This window comes from Canis lupus, chromosome 1 (assembly GCF_011100685.1).
Source record: "Canis lupus familiaris isolate Mischka breed German Shepherd chromosome 1, alternate assembly UU_Cfam_GSD_1.0, whole genome shotgun sequence".
In the NCBI taxonomy this organism is placed as follows: Eukaryota; Metazoa; Chordata; class Mammalia; order Carnivora; family Canidae; genus Canis; species Canis lupus.
In genome coordinates this window covers 117,948,783-117,975,175 of record NC_049222.1, presented here as the reverse complement: position 1 = coordinate 117,975,175, position 26,393 = coordinate 117,948,783, and the positions used below count along the sequence as shown (strand labels likewise).

General features: G+C 60.3%; 3 protein-coding genes and 1 long non-coding RNA gene across 5 annotated transcripts; 2 read left to right on the top strand and 2 right to left on the bottom strand.

The window, feature by feature from the left end:
* Positions 1–1,703: 1,703 nt before the first annotated feature.
* On the top strand, positions 1,704–9,565 carry GAPDHS (glyceraldehyde-3-phosphate dehydrogenase, spermatogenic). 2 transcript variants are annotated; one of them, XM_038529331.1, is made up of 11 exons: positions 1,704–1,861; positions 4,264–4,429; positions 5,126–5,222; positions 5,386–5,492; positions 6,681–6,771; positions 6,867–6,985; positions 7,366–7,447; positions 7,724–7,875; positions 8,026–8,188; positions 9,182–9,279; positions 9,368–9,565. In XM_038529331.1, the coding sequence occupies exons 1-11, from the start codon at positions 1,795–1,797 to the stop codon at positions 9,438–9,440; spliced, it is 1,215 nt and encodes a 404-aa protein (XP_038385259.1). In that variant the 5' UTR covers positions 1,704–1,794; the 3' UTR covers positions 9,441–9,565. The 2 variants fall into 2 exon arrangements, with proteins under 2 accessions (XP_038385259.1, XP_038385260.1); XM_038529332.1 differs by lacking the exons at positions 9,182–9,279; positions 9,368–9,565 and adding an exon at positions 9,019–9,144.
* Positions 6,149–9,620, bottom strand: LOC119869726. Its single transcript, XR_005354755.1, has 2 exons — positions 8,963–9,620; positions 6,149–8,655 (listed from the first exon to the last, which is right to left on the bottom strand). It is a non-coding gene; the product is annotated as an uncharacterized LOC119869726 (long non-coding RNA).
* Positions 9,621–9,782: 162 nt separating this feature from the next.
* TMEM147 (transmembrane protein 147) lies at positions 9,783–11,424 on the top strand. Its single transcript, XM_038525679.1, has 7 exons — positions 9,783–9,954; positions 10,022–10,091; positions 10,436–10,495; positions 10,576–10,712; positions 10,850–10,934; positions 11,021–11,142; positions 11,223–11,424. Exons 1-7 carry the CDS (start codon positions 9,878–9,880, stop codon positions 11,344–11,346), a joined length of 675 nt encoding a protein of 224 aa, XP_038381607.1. The 5' UTR covers positions 9,783–9,877; the 3' UTR covers positions 11,347–11,424.
* A 2,675-nt stretch (positions 11,425–14,099) lies between these two features.
* On the bottom strand, positions 14,100–26,037 carry ATP4A (ATPase H+/K+ transporting subunit alpha). The gene is given in 22 exon segments (NM_001003342.1): positions 14,100–14,489; positions 14,681–14,772; positions 14,862–14,963; positions 15,313–15,446; positions 16,489–16,634; positions 16,989–17,112; positions 18,054–18,208; positions 18,300–18,468; positions 18,561–18,711; positions 18,789–18,925; positions 19,996–20,171; positions 20,913–21,105; positions 21,573–21,707; positions 21,788–21,897; positions 22,210–22,408; positions 23,024–23,292; positions 23,478–23,730; positions 23,979–24,092; positions 25,073–25,276; positions 25,632–25,691; positions 25,775–25,915; positions 26,009–26,037. Coding segments are annotated over 22 exon segments (3,105 nt in total). The 5' UTR covers positions 26,021–26,037; the 3' UTR covers positions 14,100–14,460.
* Positions 26,038–26,393: the final 356 nt, after the last annotated feature.

The following is a 26,393-nucleotide window of genomic DNA, read 5'->3' as shown; positions in this document are numbered from 1 at the left end:
GGGGGAGGTTTCCAGGGCCCAGGGTCCAGGCCGCCCTGAGCAGGCACTCCCAGGAAGTGTTCTGGCCAGTGGGCAGGGGCTCGAGCACTGAGCTGCCACCGAGCTGCCACCAGGCTGCCACCCAGCTTCCCCGCTCGGGTTAGGACCTGCACCAGCTCCTGCGGGCTGGCAAACACCTGCCCCCGATGCTTTGGCAGATCCTGCCCATAAAGTCATCCGGACCTGAATCAGCCTCGGGGAGGATAGATCTTAACTCCGGTTCTTCTCTTGTTGGCCTACTCGGATTTGCCATTTCTTTTGCACCAGTGTGGATCCTTTATATCTTCTAAGAAAATTTTCAATTGCGTCTAGCTTTTCCTATTCTTGTAAAGCCGTACAAAACCAACCCCCTTCCAGTCCTGGCTTTATTCATGTGACCTTCCACACCCCGCATCCCCTCCCCCATCATATGTGTTAAGTTTGTCCCCCCCTCTTTGTTTACTTAATACCTGCATTTTGGTCTTGGGTCACTGAAATTCCCCATCGGTACACCCCGATTTCTTTTCAGTTCCACCTCTCCGGGCCACCCAAGCAGGAGAGCCTCACCCTCGCCTGTCCCATTGCAGGTGCTTGGCAAACTGAGTTCCCATGAAGGCTTGGGGAAGGAAGAGGTTATGTCATTGTGCCCCTTCTTGCTTTACACCTCTATCTGGGATGACGACTCCTTCCCAGCCCAAACCCCTCCACCCCCTAACTCTTGGTCACAGCTGTGTGTCAGCCAGCCCTGCAGGTGAAGGTGCCTGTGAATCACAGATGTGCAAATGAGCCCCCACCCTCAGCGCGTTAAAAGGAGGCATCTGTCCTGTTGGTCCCCCGAAGCTGCTGTGTGCCAGTCACGGTTCTAGGCAGCGGCGGAGGCCCTGTGGTGAACAGCGACACAGCAAGTAGATCAATAACTAGATCATGACAAACTACATGAGAAGAACGGGGTGCACTGAGGGGATCTGGCCTGGAGGTCACTTAAATTCAAGATTGGGAATCCGAAGAAATGGGAGGAGGCGATATTGATGTGTTCGGTTCTGGCACTGATTGAGCGAGCACCCTGTAGGTCCCAAACCTTCTTCTAGTCAATGGGATAGAAAAGCGAAGGGACACGAGCTCTCCGCCACTCTGCAGCGTACGGTGTGGTGGGCACAGACAACTGGCAAGAAAACGAGTGAACAGGATGGCTTTCTAGAGAGAGACAGATGCTGTGAGGCAACTAAAAATGTAGAGCATGTAGTAGCTTTGCACATTGGAGCACCTAACCCAGGAAGGGAAGTCAGAGGAGGCTTCCTGGGAGGGGAGTAGATGGAGGGGTGAGGGCCCGAGCGACAGTGACTGAGGGAGGAGAGCACTTTACAGGGCACTAGGAGGGTCCCTCTGAAAGGGTGGCACCTGAGGGAAACCAGGACGTGGGGAGCAAGGACAGGGCAGGGCTTTTCGGGCCAGAGGAAGCAGCTAGGGTAGCTAACCCCCCGGGTGGGGCAGGGGGGTCAAGGGGCAGCACAGGCAGGGCGCCCAGGGAGAAGGGGGGGACAGGAGAGGGCTTTGAGGACCAGGGTACAAAGCTGGATTCTATGCTAGACGCCAGTGGTGGCCTCGGGACGCTGGGGCAAGGCATGCGGACGTCACGCGCTTCGCCACCGCCTCTGTGACATCACCGGGCACTGTGACGTCGCGGCGAGAAGCTTGCGCCACTAGCCCGGGGCACCGGGCGCCGCAGTGTAACATCGCGGCGGGTGCCCAGGCGGCTAGGCCATGAAACCTTAGGCCATGTCGAAACGCGACATCGTCCTCACCAATGTCACCGTTGTCCAGCTGCTGCGACAGCCGTGCCCTGGTGAGGGAGGCGGCGGGGCCACCTGGGAAAGGGGAGGCAGGGTGGTGAGGCCCCCTGCGGCGCGCGTGCACGAGGGAGGGGGCGGGAGGCGGCCAAGGCGCCCCCCTCCGTCCCTCCCCCTGCCCTTCCTCCCTGCCCCTGTCCGTCCCCGGGTCCCCCCAGGCCTTGGCGCCCTAGGCGGTGGACCGAGGCAAGGGGGGGACAGGCTCCTCTTGGGCGCCGGCCTGCGCTCCCCGCAGCCTCCCAACCCCTGGGGAGGCCGGTGTGTTCACTGTCCCCACTCGCCGCGGCCACCGAGCGAGCGCAAGCCGCTGCCCTGGGACTCAGCGCCGAGGAGCCACCGACCCGAGCCCCCCCACCCCCCACCCCGGGCGGCCCCACCGCATCCAGCCCGAGGGGCGCACACGCCCCAGCCGGTGAACCCAGGCCGAGGCCACGCCGCATTCCCTCGCGGCCTCCTCCGCACTGGCCTCGGGCCCGGGTGGGCGGGACGCCAGGGTCGGGGGCGGTGGGAGGGCCCCCCAGGAAGCAGGTTCTCTGCTGCGGGCTGCGAACCTCCTCCCTGCCCGGCACCCGCTCTGTGACCTCGGGCCTCGGTTTCCCCTCCGCAAGGTGGATTTATAGCACATGCCTTACAGCCCTGGCGCCCCGGGAGCGCGGGCAGCGCCTAGCCCGTGGCTGCGCCCAGGAAATGGGAGCGGCTGCCTAATTAGGAGAGCGCGCCGGGCCCTTGTTTCACCTACCAGGTGATGCTTCATCACTGAAGCTCCTTCAGGCTCTTCCTTCCCAGTGCAGCAGCTTTCCTCCAGCCAGCGCACCCCACCCCTGGACGAGGCGGGGGGAGCCTGGGAGAAGGTGGGAGAGGAGAACCAGCTGTTTTCTTTTGAAAGGTCGGGGGGTGGGCTCAGATTCCCACTCAACCCACATGAACAGATCTCGCCCCTTTCCTGATAGTGGAAGCAGAGCCCCCAGAAATGCAAACATCCTAGGGTCACCAAAACCACAGGGTCACTGCCACAAATGAAGAACTGGTGTTGCCACAGGAAACCCACAGTCCAGGCTCAGGCCACATAGTCTGCGGCAGCCCGTCGAGGTCAGGGAGACCCAGAGGCCGGGTGGCCCCGGCTCCTAGCCCCAGCACCTCCCAGTGCCCTTGACTCTGGCGCCGAGTGCAGCAGGCCACCTTCCTCCTCCAGCTCTTCTCCCAACCTCTCTGTCTTCCTTTTCCTCTCAACCACTCTTAGCAGCAACTTCCTCCCTCTGCTGAGGTCAGCACCTATTGGGGGGTGAGATCTGAGCCTTTGATAGTGGCCCCCAGCCAGCTCAGATGTGGCACCAGTTAACAGGCCAGAGAGGTCCCTGACTTGCTCAAGACTACACAGCTGGCAGGTGGCTGAGCAGGGGTGATAGTCAGGCCTGATTCCCAGCTGGAAACCCTCTGCGGGCCAGGCCCCCAGACTGGTGCCTCTGTGTCTCCCTCCCACCCCCAAGCCCTAGTCTACAGCCCTGCTAGCACGCCTCCGAGTAGTGGGGGGCTTCAGATGCAGGACGGGAGTGGAAGTGTGTACCTTTGGAGAGGTGGAAGCTGGCGTGGATTTCCACTCGTTTCATGTGATGATACCCCTGTATTGCCTCTGTGGATCACCAGAGTTATCCTCTGTGGATCACCTGGAGTGCTTTTAGAACCAGGATTCCTGGGCCTCAGTGTAGACCTACTGAGTCAGATTTCCCCAGGAAGAGGCCTGCCCTGCGGTTCTTATCCTAACAGCTTGGGGTCCGCTGGGCTAAAGCAATTATCAGATGAGTTTGGGAAATGATCTTTGAAATACTCATTTAAGTGGACTGTTTCCTAGACTCTCTCAATAGCATTACATGCATCACCTCACTCAATCATCATAGTGACTCTCAGAAGTACTATCATCGTCATTTGCCAGAGCAGGAAACTGAGGCACAGACAATATCATCCCCACGTGTGATTGTTAAAAACGTGGACTGAGTTAGACTCTCCAGGGAAGGGTCCCTGGCATTGGTGGGGGGGGGGGGGGTTAAGTATTTATTTATTTATTTATTTATTCATGAGAATAAATTCATGAGAGAGGCAGAGACACAGGCATTAGGAGAAGCAGGCTCCCTGCGGGGAGCCCGACATGGGACTCGATCCCAGGACCCTGGGATCACGACCTGAGCCAAAGGCAAACGTTCAACCACTGAGCCACCCAGGCATCCGTAGCATTGGTGTTTTAAAGCAAGCCCACCCCCTGCTCACTGGGTGCATCGTGTAGGTTGGGGAAACACTGAGCCAGGTGGTCGGCCACCACAGCAAGGGGTTCCGGGTGGCCAAAATGGCTCATTCCCTCCCACTGTGACGATGCAGTTCATTGTCCCCACCCGATCCCCAACAGTGACCAGAGCACCACCTCCGCCAGAGCCCAAAGTTGAGGCAGAGCGGGAGCCCCAGCCTGAGCCAGAGCCGGAGCCCAAACCTGAGCCAGTCAAGGAGGAACCCCCGCCTCTTCCTCAACCTAAGAAGGCTCCTGTGGGTCAGAAGCTGACCGTGGGCATCAATGGGTGAGCTGGCCCCGGCCCGAGGGCCCAGCCTTCCCTCTGGCTGCTGCCCGGGGCATCCCCCCACTTCTCACCATCAGCGCTGTCATTCTGCCGACCCTTAGGAAGCACAGGGAAGGGGTAGACGGGGCTCCGCCCTCAGAGAGCTCACATTCTGCCGGGAAGACAACAATCAAATAAGGCACGCGACAGTCCAGTGACATGAGTAGAACGGGAGTCGGGTGCAATTAGCGGCGAGGAGCGGGGTAGCCAGCTCAGAGGTGGGGGCAGCTCAGTGCGCTCGGAACAGGCAGGAATCTGTGTGGGGAGCAAGCAAGGGAGCCAAGGGGAAGGAGGGGGAAGCTGGCAGGGGGCCTAGCAGGCCGTGGGAAGCAGTCTGGACCTGACTTTACGGAGTTAGAGCCGAGGAGCTTTTCAAGCCAAGTGACATAATCTGACCTGAAGTTCTACAAGATCCTCCCAGCTCCAGGGTCAGGAAGAGGAGGGTGGGATGGATGGGTAGAGGAAGCAGGAAAAGCATTAAGGGGCCGGAGAGGACATGTGGGCAAGAGAAGACAGTGCCTGCACTGTGCCGCCGCCTCTGGGAGTCCCACCCAACCCCCTAGAGCGCACCTCCAGTTAGCCCTTTCTCTCCCATCCCTCCTCTGCCTGCTGGCGAGGACTCTGAGCACCGCCCCCGCCACCCTTGTCCCTGGACAGATTTGGACGCATCGGTCGCCTGGTGCTACGCGCCTGCATACAGAAGGGTGTTAAAGTGGTGGCAGTGAATGACCCATTCATTGACCCAGAATATATGGTGAGCAGCAGGCAGAAGGTAGAGCTGGGAAGGGAGTGGGGAGGAGAGCTCCGTGGAAGGCTCCCAGATGCCATGTGGAACCTTCATGGAGGGGGGACTCCCTAGGGATGCTCACTCCTCTACCCTTGCCACCCAAGACTGGGAGCCATCCTGTCACCCGCAGGTGTACATGTTTAAATATGACTCCACCCACGGCCGGTACAAGGGGAGCGTGGAGCACAGGAACGGAAAGCTGGTGGTAGACAACCAGGAGATCAGCGTCTTCCAGTGGTAAGGGCAGCTCTCGGACTCGTGCCCGCAGCATATCTATGCAGGAGCTGTAGAGAGGACTAGAACGGGACTCCAACCTCTCACATGGGGGCCAGGATCCCCCAAACTGTGTGCACGCATGCCCCTGGGTACTGGGCAGAGAGGGGTTTCCGAGAAGTCCCCGACCCCTAAAATGGTTCAAAAGCACTAATCTAGAAAGGTGTCCCACTCTACTCAAACTACTTTTTATTTAACACACATTCACATGCTTTCTCACAGGCGTAGCAACTCAATATGTTTAACGCTCAACTTCTGATTCTCCTTCAACCCCCAAACCTATTCATGTCCCTTCCCAGGAAACGGCACCAACCGTTTCCGCTCGGTTCTTACACAGCAGCCACAGGGGCCTTTTAAAAACATCAACTGGACTTGGTGACTCCCCTACTTAAATCCTCCAACGGCATCCCATCCCCCCTGAATAAAACCCCAGGTCCTGATGGGGACCCCCTGCCTTTCCATGTTGTCCCAACCGTGCCAGTCACCTCTGGAGACCCTAAACCAGACCTCTGACACTCGGGCAATGCTGCCGAGTACCCATGTCACACGGTTCACACTGATAGTAATACCCTTCCTTCCATTTATTTTATTTTTTGTTTGGTTGGTTGGTTTTTTTTCCCATTTATTTATTTATTTATTTTTATTGGAGTTCAATTTGCCAACATCTAGCATAACACCCCGTGCCCATCACCCAGTCCTTCCTTCCATTTAAAGATAGGTTTAGAATCTGTAAATCAAAAGCAATCGGGTTAGATGTTTAATATGCTTCAAATATAAACTTTTAAGATAACAAAAAAATTAAAAATAAAAAAATGGGACCCCCGAACCTGTAATGGGAGGTTCCCTTTCTAAATATAGAAGTTAGCAGCCTCGGCTGGACCCCTCGGCCCGAGACTTTCCCACGCACCTGTGCATGCGCCCCGGCCAGGTCCCTCTGGCACAGCCACGGCAGGGGCGGGGGGGCGGGGGGCGCGGGTTTCAGCTTCTACTTGTGGGGCGGGAGGGCTGGTGAGGTGCTGGGGCTACTGTGGGAGTGGGAGGGTACAGGCCGGGTAAGAAGGCCTCCGGTTGGCCTTCGAGCAGTGAAGGCCATGCCTGTAAGGCAGGGCCGCGCTGGAAGAGCCCGGCTCAGGCGCTGCCACCCCTCCACAGCAAGCAGCCCCGAGACATTCCCTGGAAGTCTGTCGGGAACCCCTTTGTGGTGGAGTCCACAGGCGTGTACCTGTCCTTAGAGGAAGCTTCAGTAAGTGGGGGACAGGTGCCCAGACACCTGGGCGGGGGTAGGGGGTGTGGAGGCGGCCCTCAAAGCACCCCCTGCCACCTGTGCTCCTCCTCTAGGGCCACATCGAGGCAGGCGCCTTGCGTGTGGTCATCTCCGCACCCTCACCGGATGCACCCATGTTTGTCATGGGGGTAAACGAGAAGAGCTATGATCCTGCCTCCATGAAAGTCGTCAGGTAATGGGCAGCACCCTTCTTAAGGGTGTGAGTGGCACCCAGAGGACATGCCAGCCTCCCCCTCTTCACCCCCGCTCCCAGTAGACCCCCGGTGCTGCTTCACATCTCCTTTCCCAAAGCCTTGATGCCGTCATGTCACCGTTTCCCTAAAACTCCCGGTTAGAACAGCAGGACTCCCAGGGAACATGCTTGGGGAGCGTCCCCAGCTGTACCTCCAGCACCTCCCCTCAGCCTGAAGGGCACCCCCAGTGATCCCCCTCCTCCCCATCCTGACGTCCACAAGACCAGGCCTGTGTGCATAACCCGAGAGAGGTGAGGGTGCAGGACTTGTTGTTCTGCGACTCACCTCACACTGCCCTTGCACACGTGGCCCGTTTCAGCAATGCATCCTGCACCACCAACTGCCTGGCGCCCCTTGCCAAGGTCATCCATGAGCGATTTGGGATCGTGGAAGGGCTGATGGTGAGCTGGGACAGAGGCTGACAGGAGGGGTGGCAGGGAAACTCCACCTCTTCCCAGGATTGGCTTAGCGTGAGGGGTTAAGAGGGAGAGAGACGGTTTCGGGGGGAGGAGCCAAGTGGTGAAGTCTCTTAAAATACTGTGCGACCTCCAGACAGGCTGGCCCCTGGCCTGTACCTGGCCCTCCCGGGGTCTGTGGACTTCCCCACCCAGGTCACCACCTCAGGCCTGGGAGCTTAGGAGGAGGAAGGGCTCAGCTCGGCCTTCTTCTTCCCCAAGACCACAGTTCATTCCTATACTGCCACCCAGAAGACTGTGGACGGGCCATCAAAGAAGGCCTGGCGAGATGGCCGGGGCGCCCACCAGAACATCATCCCAGCCTCCACGGGGGCTGCCAAGGCTGTTGGCAAAGTCATCCCAGACCTCAAAGGGTATGAAGGCAGAAAGCTGCAACCAGGGTTGGGATACGCCCCCAGGAGGACTGGACTGGCCCCCAATCCTTGAGGGGAAAGTAGAGACTACATGGGATGGATGGAGAAGTCCTGGGTTCTGACTCCCACCCCTAATGTGGGATTTTCCAGGAAGCTGACAGGAATGGCGTTCCGGGTGCCAACCCCAGACGTATCTGTTGTGGACCTGACCTGCCGCCTGGCCCAGCCCACCCCATACGAGGCCATCAAAGAGGCCATCAAAGCGGCAGCCAAGGGGCCCCTCGCTGGCATCCTTGCCTACACCGAGGATGAGGTAGGGGCTGAGGTGGGGGACCGTGGGAAGAGCCCTCTGGGGAGGAATTCCCCTGTTGCCAAAGAGCTGCTCACGTCGTATCAAGATAGGGGCTGCAGGGCTGGGGAGGTCTGGAGGGCTGCTCTTCCCACCTCAGGGTCTTTGCACTTGCTGCTCCTTTGGTCTGAATAGCTTTTCTTCCCGGTGGCCAAGCAGTCGGCCCTCAGCTGCTCCAAGTCCCTATTTCAGCTTCTGTCCTCAGTGACATATTCTCCTTCTGACCCTCTTACTTGAAGTTCCCTTTCACGGTCAGCGTTGGCGCCGCTAGCATGTGCACCACAGGAAAGCAGGGACTTGGGGGCTCCGTGGCTCCAGCCATCTCCCCGGGGCCTGGCACAGCGGCAGCTGCTCAATGGGTGCCTCAGGAACAAGACAGTGGCTCCCACTTTTCAACAATCGGTCAGGGTAGGCCAGGCCAGGCGCCTTCCCTGTGAAGAACGGCTGTCACCATGCATTTGCTCCCGGTCGCGCCATCTCTGCGCTTCCACCTTTGGTGCTGTCTCTGCTTTAGCTCCTACAGGTCCACTCTCACCAGGCTCTCTTAAGGAAATCAGATCACATCCCCATCCACTGCTGAAAACCTTCCTCTGTGGCCGACACCACACTAGGGCCAACCCCGGGGTTGGGTGGGGGGCCTGTGCTGTAGCTCCTTCCACCTCGGGCACTAGACCTCCAGACCCAGCCTCCCAGGGGGCCTTGCTGGCCGGCCGTAAGGACGAATGCCTGCATGCTCACCGGGACGGGACTGCTGCAGCCTCAGGGTGTTTGTGCTCTTCGTCCTTTGGCCGCAGGCCAAGCCCCCGCGTGCCTTCCTCCTGGGCCCCCAGAACCTGGACACAGCGGGCTCCCAGACACTGTAGGTGAAGCGATGGCCAGGTGCCTAAGAGCCGGAGCCTGGGCTCCTGGAGGTCCTTGCTCCGCGCCCACACTCATCTTTGAAATTCGGACGCCCAGGTCGTGTCCACGGACTTTGTGGGCAACACCCACTCGTCCATCTTCGACGCTAACGCCGGCATCGCGCTCAACAACAGCTTCGTGAAGCTCATTTCCTGGTGAGGTGGTTGGGGTCCGCGGGGGGAGGGGGGGTGCGGACCAGGAGCGGTCCGGAGGGGGGCCCTGACCCGCCGCCCCGCTCCCCAGGTACGACAACGAGTTCGGCTACAGTCACCGGGTGGTGGACCTCCTCCGCTACATGTTCAACCGTGACCAGTGACGCAGGACGGCCCCCCTCCGCTCCCCTGGGCTCCCGGGCCGGAACTCGTGCCCCCCGTTCCCGCCCTCGCCTCCCCCGGGGCGGGAGGGCGCCCCGCTGTGAAATAAAAACGCAGAGTGCTCCCAGCCGCGCCCGTGTCGCTGCGCCGGTCCCACGGGGGGCGCGGGCGCCCGCACAGCCCCGCCCCCAGCCCCGCCCCAGCCCCGCCCCCAGCCCCGCCCCCAGCCCCAGCCTGGCTCCGCGCCGGCGCACTGGGGCCGCGCAGACTCGGGGGGCGGGGCGGCCGCGGGCCGTGACGTCAGCGCGCCGGCGCCGGCCGGGCCCCCGCTCCCAGAAGGCCGCGCGGGTCGCGGCGGAGGCAGCGGGCGCCAGGCCCGGCTCGGGCGCCAGGCGGCGGAGGCGGAGACCGCGCTCCGGCGGGCCGGGCGGCCGGCGCCATGACCCTGTTCCACTTCGGGAACTGCTTCGCCCTGGCCTACTTCCCGTACTTCATCACCTACAAGTGCAGCGGCCTGTGAGTGCGGGGCGGCCGCGGGCGGGAGGGCGCGGGCCCGGGCTCGGCTCACCGCCCGCTCCTGCAGGTCGGAGTACAACGCCTTCTGGAAGTGCGTGCAGGCCGGCGTCACCTACCTCTTCGTGCAGCTGTGCAAGGTGAGGCCCCGCGCCCCGGGAACCCCCCTGGGAGACGTGCTCCGGGAGGGGGGACCGGGAGGGGCCCCGAGGTCTCCGAGCCACCGCTAGTAGCTCTGTAGTGAAGTCGAGGAAACTCCGCCGGGCGGCGCAGCGTCGTAGGACTCGTGGGAGGCGCGAACCCGGTGCTGCCTCCACCGCTGGGGTGCCTAGCCCCGCACCTCCGCGCTGACCCCGGCCCTGTACTCTCGCCCCCCTTCTGGCCGTCCCGCGCCACAAGGGCCCCCCGAGCCCCACCCTCCGCCTCCACATTCCCCTTGGGTGATTCCCGTCCCCCTGCAGCGACCTCTGTTTTCTGTTCTCAGATGCTGTTCCTGGCCACTTTTTTTCCCACCTGGGAAGGCGGCATCTATGACTTCATCGGGGTGAGTGGGGCAAGGGGCGGGAGTGCAGGAGCGGGGCCCCCTGGCCCCCGTACTCACTCGCGCGTCAACCCGACCCACAGGAGTTCATGAAGGCCAGCGTGGATGTGGCGGACCTGATCGGCCTCAACCTTGTCATGTCCCGGAACGCAGGCAAGGGGGAGTACAAGATCATGGTTGCTGCCCTGGGCTGGGCCACCGCCGAGCTCATTATGTCCCGGTGTGTGCAGCAGCCTGGCGCCCACATCCCCGAGAAAGGGCACCTGGGTTCTAGGGAGGTGCTGGAGGGCAGGGGCTCAGATTCTGGGTGCTGAGGGTGTTTGGGTGCTGGAGAATCCCTCCCTTTGCCTTCCTCAGCTGCATCCCTCTCTGGGTTGGAGCCCGGGGCATTGAGTTTGACTGGAAGTACATCCAGATGAGCATTGACTCCAACATCAGTCTGGTACGCAGTCCTGCTGCCCCGCACACCCCATTGCTGCTGGCTGTGCTCTCCCCCGAGGCCTGCCCTGACTTCCTGCCTCCCTGCAGGTCCATTACATCGTCGCATCTGCCCAGGTCTGGATGATAACACGCTACGACCTGTACCACACTTTTCGGCCAGCGGTCCTCCTCCTGATGTTCCTCAGCGTCTACAAGGCCTTTGTCATGGAGTGAGCTGGGTGGGGTTTGAGGTTGGGTCTGTGTAGGGGTAGATTATCTGTTCTTCTCTCATTGCGATGTTTCCCCACAGGACCTTCGTCCACCTCTGTTCCCTGGGCAGCTGGACAGCACTGCTGGCCCGGGCAGTGGTGACAGGGCTGCTGGCCCTCAGCACCCTGGCCCTCTACGTAGCCGTCGTCAACGTGCACTCCTAGGCTTGGTGCCCCCCAGAAATTCACATACCCTTTCCCTGCCTCCCGGTTTCAGTGAAGTAAACAGTATTTGGAACGTTGGTTCTGCCTCCATCTCTCTCTGGAACTATCTACTGATACCGTGCTCCCTGGGTTCTAGAGGCCCTCATTCTGGCTTTGAAGCCAGGTAGGCAGGCGGGGAAACTGGCCAGCGCTGGTTTGTTCTGTGTTCCGCAGCAGTTCCCTGCTCTTCATTTTCCCAGGATAGACATGGCTGGAGTAGACAGTCTTTGAGCAGTTGCAAAGACCAGGGCCCTTGGGGAACAGGTGGTAGAAGGCAGCTAGAAGCCAAGAATATAGTTCTTGGAGGCTTTTCCTCACCCTTCCCTGGCTGCTGCCTCTCCTAGGCTCTCAGCCCTAATCTCCCCTCATGATCCACCCTTCCTGTGGCAGCCGAGGGGATCTGTCTGAAATCCCAGCTGTATTAGTGCACGCTCCCCATTTACAACCATCTAGGACTCCCCGTTGCATACTGAACAGTCCAACCACCTGAACTTTGGGTGTTGCTCTTGAGGACAGACTTTATGATTCTGAGCTCTTGGGTGCTTTGGTTTGCTTCTATGGCCCTCACATCAAATCCTGGCTGGAGCCTTCTCAGGGTGGAGCGCAGAAACAGCTGCAGCCAACCAGCACAGTAGCCGAGCCCACCAACTCGAATGTTCTCCTGGATGCCCCCCTCCCTATGTCTCGTTTCACTAACTCCTTGGGAGCTTCTCAAGTGCAATCAGAAACCGCCTCCATTATGCAGAGGGCAGAAAGGAGACAGGTGGCCTTTTCAAGTTGGTAGGTGGCATCCTTAAGCAAGGAAACTTTTCAAGGCTTATCTTTGGGTTGCAAGATTAGATCTCTGCACCCATCTACCAAATCTTGAAAGTTAAATCAGGGCCTTAACTGGGTTCAGTGACATACACCATCTAATGCCACACTGTTATCTCAAAGCTGTGTCCTTGGGGCAGCATCTGGAGGGGTGGAGGAAAATGCACATTCCAAGGACTGGAGTGGGTGAGGAGCCTCCCAGCTCACAGTTCAGCCAGTCAAGTTCATGTGCTCTCCATCTTCCTCCCCCCATGCCACCCCAGCCCTGCCCTGTCCTCGTGGAGCCAGCCACCTGCCCCATTCCCTCCTCTTCCCCAAGCAGGGCTTTGAATGTCATGTTTATGCTCCACCTTGATGCAAATCCTACCCACCCAGGAGGGTGCTTCCCCAGCCCCTGTGGGTATTCCTACTGGGATCTCCCAAGGTGGGGATAGAGTCCGTGCCCCCTTCTTCCCTCTAGGCTGTCAGGTGCTGCCATAATGTTGCTTGACTCTGGACTAGGAAAGCACTAAATAACAGCCGTGCTAGGAATTTTGGTGTACTCCAAGGGGAAGTTTACCCTCAGGTGGGGCAGCCACCACCTAGCCCTGCCCCCTTTTCATTGCCCCTAGTCCAGAAGGTCCATGGGTGTCTTGGGGCAGGGTGGGGAGCAAGTGATTGATTGGTCACAGAGTATATGGGCACTCTCCCAGCCCAGGTGAATCTGGGATAGGATTGCTCTCCCACACCTCCATCCCATGTCCCACCTAGCTTCAGACGAGTATGGGGACAGGTGAAGGTTGCAGAAATGACCTCAACTATTTTGCTGAGCAGGGACTCCTATCCCGAGTCCCTGCTGGTGGCCAACTATGTGGAATAATCCCAGCTTCTACGGGGCTCAGGGAGACCAGAGTGGTTGAGGGTGAAGTCGGGGGAGCTCAGGGCTGTGCTGGGGAAATGGGCTGGGGGGCAGAATGGGCTCCCTGGAAGAGAGATGTGAGCTGAGACCTAAAGAATGAGCTACTGGGGCAAGAGGGGAAAAGGCGGCAAAGCCTGTGTAAAGGCCTTGAGGCCAGAGAGCAGGCCTGGCTTTTCCAGTGAAATAAGAGTTGGTTGGAGTAAGATGGCTCGTGAGCCGGAAGGCGCTGGGGGCAGGGAAGGACAGGGAGTCCAGGGCTCGCCACGTTGCCCAGGGAGAAGGAAACACACTAATGGGACAGTGGAAGGGAGTGGGTTTGGAGGATGATGTAGAGGCTACTGGGGATCCCTGGGGCTCTGCAGAGTGGGGCAGCCAGAGACAGATGTGGGAGCCACTGCAGAGGCAGAACGGAGGCCATGGGGGGCTGTGGTGAGGAGGGGGAGAAGCCTGGGGTCCCATCACAGAGGCGCATGCTGAGGAAGGGGTGGGGTGTGCGGAGGTGGGAGGAGTGTCAAGGCAGTCACCAGCAGCTGGAGAGACGGGTGTGAGGGGGGGACCTGGGACTTCAGCCTCCAGGGTCGGCCCCACCGAAGCAGCAGCAGAGAGTGAGCAAGTGGAACCAAGTGAGACACCCGTGAAGGGGGAGGCAGCATGCGGGGCTGCTAGAGGTAGGAGAGATCTTGACACCCTGAGGGGAGAAGGCGAGCACGTGGCAGGGAGAGAGCCCAGAGGTGGAGTCTAGGCGAGGGGACTGGCGACAGCACCGCTCCTGGGTGACCGTGGCCCCGTCCAGCACGACCGTAAGCACAGTCACCGTAGGCAAAGGAATGGGAGCTCGGTCCCCCGAGGGACGCTTCCCCCCGAGTACCTAGGATGCACTGGGCTGTGCTCCAGGAGCCCCGAGACACAGGCCTGCACAGATAGCTCCTGAGCCCGAGGACTGCGAGGTCAAAGGGCATCAGGGAAAACCACTCAGGACAGCACCCGGCACCAAACAAAGGCGTCGTCAGTGTAGCTGGTTTATTACTATCACGCGGCACAGGTGTGTATTGAAGCAGTACCCTGGGGAGCCCTCTGGGCACCCCGAGTGCAGACCCGCCTCACAGGAACAGCCAGCGCCCCACTCCTGCCAACACCCCCCCTCCCCACTCTTCAGACCAGGACCTGGCCCAGGGACCGCCCTGACGGGGTGGGCTCTCTGTGGATGGGGAAGGGGAGCGGCGAGGGCCCTCCAAGGTCGGGGCGCCGTGGGCTGCAGGAGCTGACACAGGTGCCAGGGCTCCTGGTCGCTTCGATGTTCCAGTGGCGGCCCAGCGGGTCCCATGCCCCCCACCTCTGCTGCGGGGGGTGCAGGGATGGTTCCTCTAATAGTAGAGCTCCTGATCCCACCAGCCTGGGAGAGAGAGAAAGGGGACTCAGTGCTGGGGGGTTGTGGGTCAGGACCTGGGCACCAGGGGCTCAGAGGTATGGATCAATGGAGGCTTGATATGGAGGGTCAAGGGCTCAGAGGTCAAAGGTCAGGGCAGGTATTCTGAGGCCGTTCCAGCCCCCACCCCACCCCAGGCGCCCAGTCTCCACACTCACTCCCTGGGCAACAGCGAACTCCAAGTTTCCGAATCTCATCATAGACGAAGATGAGGAGGCCAAAGGGCATGGGCACCAGCCACCACTGGTACCTGAAGGCACAGGTGAGGTGGCAAGGTGAAGGCTACCCTCGAGTCTGTCCCCGTGCCCGTCCGTCTACTCACAGCTCCCAGCCCCTCACCGAATGGGCATGAAGTTGAAGATGTTGGGCATTCCGGGGCAGTAGCACAGGAAGCAGCCGATGCAGACCTGGAACACGATGGCGATCACCAGGATCCTGTTCCTGCGGGTGGGCAGGGTGGGACAGGCTCAGACTGGCGGGTTTAGGACAAAGACAGGCCACGAGGAGCTGGGGACCAGATGGGAACAGGGTGCTGGGTCAAGGGAGGTCATGAGCAGGGAGATGTTCAGCAGTGGACGTGGGGCCTGTCACACCCCCCATTTGGTGGCCGGGACGGAGGGGCTGGGTGGGGGGCACGTGGCGAGAGCTAGGGGCCAGCTGCAGAGGAGGATCGGTAGTGCCTGGCGGCTGGCACATGCGCACATGGGGGCTGCCGTTGGCTGGCGGCAGTGAGCCCCAGTCAGGAGCTGGAGCCACGGCTAGGGCGGGGGTGGGGGGCAGCTGGGGACACCTGAAGAAGCCCTGCTGGAAGGCAGACAGGCGGCGTGTCTTGCGGATGAGGACGTCAGCGATCTGGCACATCTCGATGCTGATGAAGAACACGGTGTAGCAGGTGTACTGCTGGTACAGGCGCTGCCCGAACGTCTGCGGGCCAGAGGGGGACGAAAGCAGCCTGAGCCCAGACGGAGAGCCTCTGCAGCCAGCCAGGCCCTCGGGGGGCCGGGGGCCACGAACCCCTCACATACGCCATCTGCCAGGCGTGCAGGACCCGGGAATGCGGGGCCTGGAAATCTTGGCCCTGCAGCGATTAGATGTCAGCACCGGGCCTGCTTCCACGCTGAGGAGGGATCTGGCGTTTCCCGCACAGCCACAAGGCACCTGCGGAAAGGGAGTCGGACTCCTAGGGCAGAATTTGCAAAGTCCACCGACTCCAGGGCCCGGGCAGATGGCAAAAATGAGAGGAGTGGGCCAGAGGGGCCTTTGCCGGGGCGAGGCCCATGCCCCATTTAAAAGGAGCAACCACTATTCAGGCCATTTCCTCAACGTGACGGTTTATAATACCTAATTGTGAGGAACACTCGCTATGCTTCAGGTCCCAAGGGTTCCACATGTATTGTCGCTCTGAATCCCCCCAGTCACCCTGGGAGGAAGACCGGTGGTGCCCAAACCTCAGTATCCCCAGAATCCTCAGAAGGGCCAGCTAAACACAGACTTCCAGGCCCCACCCAGGTGGGGACTGAGGACTTGCACTTCAAACAAGTTCCCAGGTGATGCTGCTGGTCTCAGGACCGCACTGTGAAGGCACCAAAGCAGACAGCATCTCAACTTATAGATGGGGAAACTGAGGCATGGAGAGGCAATGCTACTAGCCCAGGGCCACACAGCTTGTGACGGATAGTGGCAGACCATGAATCTAGGCAGCCTGGCTCCGAGGTCCACATACTTAACTGTGACAGGAAATGTTTAAGGGGAATATCCTGACCAGTCAGAGTAACAGAATCAGGCGGTGGTTCCACCCTGGAGATGATGTGCTACTGCCGGGCAGGGAGGGCACCGTCTGCAGCAGGAGTTTGGAGCTGAGGTGGCGGTGGGAGAGGCTCCAGGATGGGCAGAGAGTCTGGGTATCTGGGATGCTCCGGTTAAGTCACATGTGGACGATGGGGAATGGGGTGGGGCAGGGGCTCACCCACTCCTGGCCGTAGCTGTCCTGCAGATCCTGTAGGTGGTGGTTCTCCCAGTACGGCCGCAGCCCCACACACAGCAACGGGAACCAGCCCTCCTGGGCCATGGCCGTGAAGTAGTCCGTGAAGCCAGCAAATGACTGGATGGCACCTGGGAGAGAGGCAAGGTGACATGGGGAGACAGAGATGGAGACATACACAGGGCCATGGAGAGAGAGAAGGACATGGAAGGACAGGGACACACAGAGAGACCCACAGAGAGAAGGTCAAGGACACAGATAATGACGGACACAGAGAGACACAGAGACAAGGATCCCAAGAGAGATCAATAGGGATTGCAAGAGACAAGGCACAGAGAGACAGAGACACACCCAGAGACAGGGCCAGAGACAAAGAAGGGACACGGAGAGCATGGCAGACACGGACTCGGAGAACAGCCACCCAGGATCAAATGCCGACCCCAGGATCCAGAACAAGCCAGGGCCCTGGCCCCAAGGGCGCTCACCGATCTGGAAGTAGGAGTAGGCAGCCAGGGGCTCGTTGACCAATCGGTCTCGCTTTGGGTTCCGTGGGCGCAGGTGCATGATGTCACTCTCCGCCTTCTCATACGCCAGGGACACCGATGGGAACTGGCCAGGGGCGGAGGGAGCCAGGGTTAAACGTTTGCCTGTCCCCTAGGGACTGGGGTGCCCCCTTTCCCCCAGCAGTCCCCTCACTCCCCCCTATGGACAGAGACAGCACTGAGGTCAGGAGGCAGTGACCACACAGGCACACCTGCCCGGACAGCACGGACTGCCACACCCAGCCCACATCTGTGTCCACACCTGACCTGCTGTCCGTCTCCATCAGAACAGCTGCATTTACCTCTCCTACCCCCACCCTCTCCCCCTCCCTCCCTCTCCTTCCTTCTGTTTTTCTGTCCCTATCTCTGGTCTCTTTCTCTGTGACTATCTCTGCTTTTCCATCCCGTGTCCTGTCTCTCCCTGCCACTATCTCTGCATCTGTCTCCGTGCCCACGTCCTCCCTATCCCCCACCCCACCTGTTTGCCACTGCCCAGTGGCAGCAGAGTGTCCTGGTCAAGAGCAGAGGCTCTGGGGCACCTGACCACCTGGGTTCGAATCCCAGCATGTCATTGATTAAGTTGTGTGACCCAGGGACAAGCCGCTCACCCTGTCTGTGCCTCAGTTATCTCATCAGCAAGATGGGGATGATAAATAAAGCCCCTCCCACAGAGTGTTTATGAGGACAAAATTCAATAAATTAATTTTTACTTAATTTTTTTACTTAAATTACCACACCTGGCCCAGAGAAGGTACTAGGCGAGTGTGCTGAATAAAAAAGTCAACAGGGCCATGCATCTGGCTGCATTCATGCCTGTGTCTGTGGTTCTTTGTCCGTCTGTCTGTCTGCCTTGGGGCCTGACAGCATTTATCCATCTGAGCCTGCTGAGGGAGGTCTGTCTGTGATCGATACGTGCGTGTGCTAATGCCTCTGTTGGTCTGAGCGTCCTTATCCAAGTCCATCTGTCTATGCCAACCCGAAGTGTCCACGTCGGGGCCGGGGACTCACAATGTCAGTGCAGAGCTCTATGAAGAGGATGGTGATGCACCCGAGGGGCAGGGGCACGCTGACGGTGATGTAGATGAGGTAGGGCGTCAGCTCGGGGATGTTCTTGGTCAGCGTGTAGGCGATGGACTTTTTCAGGTTATCAAAGATCAGCCGGCCTGTGGGGGCACAGCAGGCACCTCAGCCTCCTCGCTGTGCACCTCCGGCTGTGCCCACACTGCCGTCCCCAGGCCCCGACCCGGCTCGGACCCTGCTCCACGCCTGTCACGATGGAGGCAAAGTTGTCATCCAGCAGGATCATGTCCGCTGCATTTTTGGCAGCGTCCGAGCCGGCAATGCCCATGGCCACGCCGATGTCGGCCTTCTTCAGGGCTGGGGAGTCGTTCACCCCATCCCCGGTCACGGCCACGATGGCACCCTGCAGGGAGGGGGTGCGGGGGGGTTGCTCGGTGAGAGGCCAGCCCAGGGCCTGCCCGGCCCACTTGCCAGCCTTCCTCAGCGGAGTCGTACCAGTCTCTGGCAGCTCTCCACGATCACCAGCTTCTGCTGGGGACTGGTACGAGCAAACACCATCTCGGGGTGAGTCCGCAGCGCCTCCACCAGCTCGGACGGGTCCATGTCCTTCAGCTGCATGCCATTGATGACGCAGGCGCGGGCATCCCTGGGAAGGGAGGCGGCCGGTGTATCAGCCTGCGGGGCGTGGGAGGAACCGGGGGTCGGGGGGCAGCAGGGGCTTACTTCCTATTAACTTGGTCCACAGGCACCCGGAGGCGGGCGGCGATGTCCTCCACTGTCTCGCTGCCCTCCGAAATGATGCCCACGCTGGCTGCAATGGCCTTGGCCGTGATGGGGTGGTCACCCGTCACCATGATCACCTGTTGGGGAGGGGACCCGCAGCCCCTTGACGCCTTCAGAGCAGCCCACTCTCCCCATCCACCTCACCGGACGTCTACTGATAGACTCGCTCACTTATTCAACCACCGTGTGCTTGGGAAAGGTCAGGGACAAAGCATGGAAACGTCTGTCCTCACGGGGCTGAAACTCTAGGGAGGGAGATGGCCAATGCACAAAACAAAGGGATAGATGACACCGCATGTGAGGAGGGTGGGAAATTAAGCTGAGTAAGGGGAATGGCAAATGCTGGGTGGGAAAGGTTGAGAAGGTGACATCTGAGCAAAGGTCTGAAAGAGGTGAGACAGCTGGTAAAGCTGAGAGGAGAGTGTGTTGCTGGCAACGGGAACAGCCGATGTTAAAGACCCTGAGGTGTGAACGTGCCTGCACTGTTGGAGGAGCAGCGGGAAGGCCAGCATGAGAGGTGAGGGGCTAAGGAACAAGCGTAGAAAGGTAACAGGGCTGAGCTCTTATAGGCCTTAGAGACCATGGGGAGGACAGGGGTGTTGCTTGCCCGGCCTTGGCTCCCCAACTCTTGATTTGTCTTTCAGGAACCATACCCCTCCCCCAGAGCTGAAGCGAGGTCTCTGGCCAAGAATGGGCAAGTAAGCCCAGCCCTGGCCAACCAAGGTATCCCACCCCCCAGCCACGGTGACTGGTTCAGAGAAGAACATGTGATCCAATCCGGGACAATGACAAAAGAGGCCCTCTTCTTTCTGTAGGGTAGCTAAACAGGTGGGATGTAGGTTGGAGTTTCTGGGGGTGGTCAGCTTTCTCCACCAAAATGGAGGGACTGCTTGAGAATAAAAGCCACCAGAGAGAAGAACAGAACCGAGACATGGAGAAAGGCAAATTCCTAATGACAATGAACTCCTAGATCCAGCTATACCTGAGCTGGCGCTACACCTCCCCAGACCTTTTCAGTTTCATGAATCCATGCATTCCTCTTTTGGTTCAAACCACTTTCAAGTAGTTCTCTGTCACCGGGTTCCTCACCCCCAGATACTGTGGTCCTCTGCTCTCACCCCCGCTAGTCCTCTCCCTGGCTGCATACCCGGATGCCCGCCGTGCGGCACTTGAGCACAGCATCAGGGACGGTGGCCCGAGGCGGGTCTATCATGGATACAAGTCCCGCAAAGCACAGGCCACTAGTTGGGAAGTTCATGGCCTCCACATCGAAGGCATAGCCAGGCGGGTAGTCCTTCTCACTCAGGTACAGCTGACAGAAACCTGGTCAGAAAACGGGGAAGTCAGAGAGGAGCCCTGGGCAGACCCTTGCCTCGCAAAGCCAAGTTGCCAGTAAAATAACCAGGCCCCTCACACCAGGCACCTGGGGATGCCTGACCCTGCGCTGAACCCTTCACATGACGTGAGTCTGTCCTCACAACCAACCTGTGAGGCTATTAGCAACCTCGTGCTGCAGACAAGAAAACTGAGGTCTAGAGAGGGGGCATTTCTTGCCAGCAGTCCTACAGCAAGTGAGATGAAAGATCCAAAACGGAACCACAGGTCTGTGCCTTCCAGGGTAGTGGCAGGGGCTAAGGAAGTTTAGGAGTCAGGACAAAATGTTCAGGGAGGTCAGAGGTCAGGACAAGACAAGGGGAGTCTTGAGGTGAGTTAGGGACCTGGTAAGGTCAAAGGGTCAAGAGGAGGACATTGCAAGGTGGAAGTAAAAGCGATGGCAGGTCAAGGTTGGGGCAAGAGATGGGAAAACCCAAGGGATGTCAAGTCAGGATAGGGAAGGTCCCAGGGGAGGACAGGTGGGGAAGGGCTGGGTCAAGGTAGACATCGAGGATGGACAGGGGTGAGGCCTGAGACAGGCAGGGAAAGTCAAGGGTGAGTGTGTGCACTGGGCAGGTAGCTACCAGCCAGCGAGGGAAAGGTCGTGGTCAGGGCTGGGCCGGCAGGCCGGGCAGGGTCTGCGCCAGCTCCTCCTCGCCCACCGGTTCACCGCGTACTGTGGGGGCTCACCGAGCACGCGTTCCCCCAGGCCCCCCAGGCTAAGGTAGGCAGTCTGGAAGGCCTCCCGCCATTGCTCGTCCAGCGGCAGCTCCTGGCCCTTGATGAGGATGGAGCTACAGCGCTCCAGCACGCGCTCGGGGGCGCCCTTCATCACCAGCACGTGCCGGGGGTCCCGCGGGTCCTCCAGCGTGTGGATGGACAGCTGCGGGGAGGAGGGGGCGGTGTTAGGGGCGAGGCCAAGGGGGCGGGGCACTGGGAAAAAGGGCGGGGCTGACGGCGCGCGGGGAGGGGGTGCCGGCGTGGCCGGGGTCGGGGGGTGGCTCGCGAGCTGGGCAGGTCCCCGGTAGAGGCTGAGGGTTAGGGGCGCGGTGAGGAGCCTGGGCGCTGGAATGGATAGAATTAGGGTCGCAGTTGGGCTGGGACTGGGGCTGGATTGCGGGCTGCCCCCAGGGAAGGCCTAAGAGGTGGCGGGAGGGACCCTCCAGAGAGGGACTGTGGGCGTGGCCTGACCGCAGGAGCGCGGTGGGCGGGGCGGGGCGTGGGCGGGGTTTGCCGAAGGAGGGGGCGGGAGTGAGAGAGAAGCCCCGCGGTTGGCCAGCCCTGGGTGGGGTGCGCCCTGAGGTGGGCGGGCCCTCCCCGTGGGCGGGGCCGGGCGCGGCGGGCGCTCACCTGGAACTTGTTGGTGGAGTTGAAGGGGATCTCGCAGACTTTGGGGAAGCGCTCGCGGTAGCCCATGGCGTTGCCGAGGGTCAGCTCCGAGAACTTGAGCAGCGCCGTCTCGGACGCGTCCCCGATCACGATGCGCTGGGAGCGGGGGCGGGTGTCAGGGGCGGGCCCGGCTGCACCAGGCTCCCGGGATCCCCCGGGGTCCCCCGGGCTCTCACCTTGGGCACCGGCACAGCGTCCTGGCCCGACTTAAAGGCCGCCCGGTTGCAGAGGGTGAGCACGCGGCATAGCGCCCGCCAGGTCTCCGAGGACTGGTCAAACGTCTGCCCTGGAGGCCAGGCGTCCAGGCTGGGGCCGCGAGGGGGCTCCGCGCGGCCCTCAGCCCCGGAGCAGCTCTCTCCCACACCGGAACCGAGCCCCTCCCTCTAGATTCAGGACAGGGTCCCCTCCCAGACCCGGGTGGGACCCAAACCTCTCCTCGTGCCCGGGCGGAGCCTCCTCTCCAGACCCAGTATTGAGTTTCCTAGGATACCCCACACCCAGCCGCTGCTCAGTCCTACAACTTCACACACCATCTCTGGGGTGGGGAAGGAGCCATCTACCAGATCCTGCCCCAGCCCCGTGTCCTCCCCCCCCACACCTGACTGGTCTTCCGTGGTGTCAGCCGTGTGGATGTGGTTGTCGAACCAGAGATGGGACACAGTCATGCGGTTCTGAGTCAAGGTTCCTGTCTTGTCTGAGCAGATCACTGACGTGGAGCCCAGTGTCTCCACGGCTTCCAGGTTCTTGACTACACAGTTCTTGCTGGCCAGCCGCTTGGCCGTCAGGGACAAGCAGACCTGCCCGAAGGGGTGAGAAGCGTGGGTAAGGGGCCCAATCCTTGCTTCTAGTCCTCCTTCCCTTCTCTCACAGCGCGGGGAGTCTTTGCCCCAGCCACGGTGCTGCGTGCACAGCATTCCTCCGCCAAAGCCCAGCTCTTCTTGCCTCAATGTTTCCAGTCTGTGCTTTCCACTTGGGATGCCTCCCCAGTCTGCCCAGACAAAGGGAGCTAGGTCCCTCATTACGCGGCCCGAGCTGAGGTTCTCTAAGTTCTCCTATCAACACGACCAAACGGAGAAAACAAAAATGCTCTGAGCCGCCTCTGGAGCTGGTCTTCACTGGGTGCTGACTGCTGAGGGCTGCCCACACTGGACCTCAGCCGCCTTGGGCCAAGGGTGCTGCCTGTCTACCTGGGAGTCCTCGGTGTCCAGTATAGGGTGTGGCCCAGAGTAGCCTTGGGGAGTGTTTGCTGAACGGATGGATAGCTGGAGAGGTGGGGGGTTGGGAGGATGGCTGATGGGAAAGCGTGTGTGGGGTGGGTGTGGACAGCCAGAGATGATGGAGGCATCCTGGGTGAATGGACGGACAGATGGACAAGCTTCTTAGCTCTCTGCACTTCTGTCCCCCCCACTCACCGTGACAGTGGCCAGCAGCCCCTCGGGCACATAGGCTACCACGATGGCCATGAAGAAGACCATGGCCCTCAGGAAGGTGTAACCAATGCACATGGCCACCACAAAAAATGTGGCGCCGAAGAGGATGGCCAGGCCTGCGATGATGTCCACAAAATGTTCGATTTCAATAGCGATGGGGGTCTTCTCATTCTCTACTCCCGAAGCCAGCGACGCAATGCGCCCGATGATGGTGCGGTCACCCGTGTTCACCACCAGGCCTTGTGCTGTGCCTGCAGGGGGGCCAGAGGGCGCCTCAGGGCCAGGTGGGCAGCGGCAGGGGGTGTGCACGCGGTGTGAACTGAAGCAGTGCTGGGAGATGGGGGCAGTGTGCCCTGAGAGCGGGCGGTCACGGGAGGCGGGGAGGCAGTGTGGAGGCGGCGTGCTTGTGGGGGGGGCGGGCAGGGGTCTCACAGACCCTCAAGGCACATGGTGGAGAAGAAGGCGATGTTGCGCGTCTCCAGGGGGCTCTCGTGTGTACACTCGGGCGAGCGGGTCTGCGGCTCGGACTCTCCGGTCAGCGAGGAGTTGTCCACCTTGCAGCCCTGGGCCTGGAGGATCCTGATGTCGGCTGGCACTCGGTCCCCGCCTTTCATCTCCACCAGGTCGCCCACCACCAGCTGGTCTGCGTTGATCTGGAACTTGTCCCCATCTCGGATCACAGTTGCTTGCTGTGGGGCAGGGGCACAGGGTTGAGGTCAGGGGGACCGGGGGCAGAGGTGGAGGTCACTGAGTGCAGGGAGACACTGGGGGGAGCCAAGGGGGAGCGTTGAGAACCTATGGGGCCAGCCGGGGCCACAGGTGAAGAGCAGGTTGGGCCCTGGGGGGGGGCACACACATACCAGGAGCCTCCCTTTGGCCGCCCCGTACCCCGGGCGCAGACCGCCAGGACCTGACGTGGTCGGGCTGCAGGACCCACCTGGGGCACCAGGTTCTTGAAGCTGGCGATGATGTTGGTGCTCTTAAATTCCTGGTAGTAGCCAAAGCAGCCGGTGACCACGACTACGGCGATGAGGGCCAGTGCCAGGTACAGCTGGGTGGGGGCGGGAGGGGGCCAGGTTAATGAGAAGGGGACGGAAGCTCCCTGCCCCATCCCGATGCTCCTGGGGTCACCCCCGTGGTTTTCCCTGCTCTACTAGAAAGCCACATGCACTGTTCCCTGTGGCCCTATATCCCATACTCTCTGGGTCCTGGATCCTACAGTCCCCGTGGTCCCGAGTCCTATGACTTGTGCCCATGGCCCAGCGCACGGTTTCCTGTGTCTGCATCTTGCACTCCACGTGTCCACTGTCCTTTGTCTCCTCATGTTCCCATGCCCTGTATTCCTGATGTTCCAAGTTTCATATTCTGTGTTTTTGTAATCTATCTGCCACCCTCTGGGTGCCCTATGCTCAAAAGTGTGCCCGCGTGTCCCCATTTCCATGTTTCTGTGCTGTCGATCTTATGCTTCATATTCCGTGGACTCCACGATCATGTTCCAAAGTCCAAGTCCCTATGCTCAGGGTCTCTCCATATCTCAGTACCTCTAGGTCCCCACCCTGTGTCACATGTCCTATGACTTTCAAAGCCCCATCCAATGCCACATGTTCCCAAGTCCCCGTGTCCCTCATTCTGACCTCCTGTCCCACATCTCAATATCCTCTGTCTCTGCCTCTGTGCATCCTTGTCTGTTTTCTGTCTCTCCAGGTTCTGTGTCTTGAGTCTTGTGTCCCCTTTGTCCCTATGCCCTTGTGTCCCGTTGTCTGAGTCCCATGTCCCCTGTGCCCTTGGTCTGTCCCACGTCCTCTGTTTCCCAGTCTCATATCTTAAGGATTGCATTTCTCTCTTTGCATCCCCACCTGTGTCCCTCATATCTGAGACACATTCTCCGTGTCCCCCATGATCTGTGCCATAGGGTCTGCATCCCCCCTGTGACCCACATCTCCATCTCCCCACCCTGTGTCCCTCACGTCCTGGGTCCATGCTCAGTGTCCTCTATCCTCCAGGTCCCCGTGACCCATATCTCCCACTCACATTGTCGTCGGTGGTGAGGTCACCCTCACTGGCCTGGATGGCAAAGGCAATGAGGCAGATGGCAGCAGCCACCCACATGAGGCACTGCAGACCACCTGCCAGCTGCCGGGCGAACTTGACATACTCGGGGGTACCACGCGGCGGCCTCAGGGCGTTGGGCCCGTCCCGCAGCAGCAGGTCTGCGGCCAGGCTGGCAGACAGGCCCTGGGGACAGGGCGGGTGGTCACGGTGGCCGCTAAGGGCTTTCCTCCCACTACACGCTCTCTGTGTCCTTCCCCCATCTCCCTCTGCTGTCCGTCTTGTTCCTCCTCGGTTCCGTGTCCATCCTGGCCCCTGCCCTGCCCCCTGCCCTGTCCCCTGTCCTCCAATGTGTCTCTCTCATCTTTCTGCCCAGCTCTCTCTCCCCCTCTTGTCTGCTCTGTTTCTCTCTCTTACCTGTCTCCTTGTCTCTCTCTCTCTGCTTCTCTTGCTCCATCTCTCCCCCCCCCCGCCCTGTCCCCTTCTCTCTAATGCATTTCTCCCCCCGCTTCATGCACCCCTCCCTCGGCGCCCAGCTCACCTTTGTCGCACTGGTCTGGTATTTCTGTTCCAGCTCCGCCACCGACAGCTGGTGATCGTTCTGTGGGGGGCACAGGACACTCGCTGTCCAGCTCTCACAGGCCCCTACCGCCCCCCGCCCGGCTCCCCCAGCCCCATGCTCACGATCTCCATCTCCTTCTTCATGTTCTCCAGTTTCTCCTTCTTCTTGCCTCCTCCCTTGCCCGCCTTCTTCTTGCTCATCTTGGCTGCCATGTCCCCCCCAGGGCCAGGACCCAGCTCTACCGAGTACATCTCGTAATTCTCCTGCGGATGGAAGGAGGGGGAGGTATCAGACCCCACTGGAACTCCCGCCTCCGGCCTCCATCCCCCCGACCCCAGATTCTGGGCCCCACTCACTGCCTTCCCCATGGTGCCCGGTGCCGCCACCCCCCTTCGCCGAGACAGAGCCTGGGGTCTGGACCAGCCCTGATATACCCAGGGAGGGAGGAGGCGGAGCAAGCCTGGCCCCACGACAGCTGATTGTGGGGCTCCTTGGAGTGACCTCTAGGCCTAAGCAGCTCAGGCATTACCTGCGGGGCTGTCCCAACCTGTCCAGACCCATGTCCACCTGCCACTGAGACCAGGGGACCACTGAGTATGTCCGTAGTAACATACTACGTAGTAGTACTACGTAGTAACAACAAGAATAGCAAACATGTGGTGCTCACTATGTGGCAAGCACGGGGTTGGGGGCTTTCCCGTATTAACCAATGTAACCTCCCAACAACCCTCTGAGGCGAGT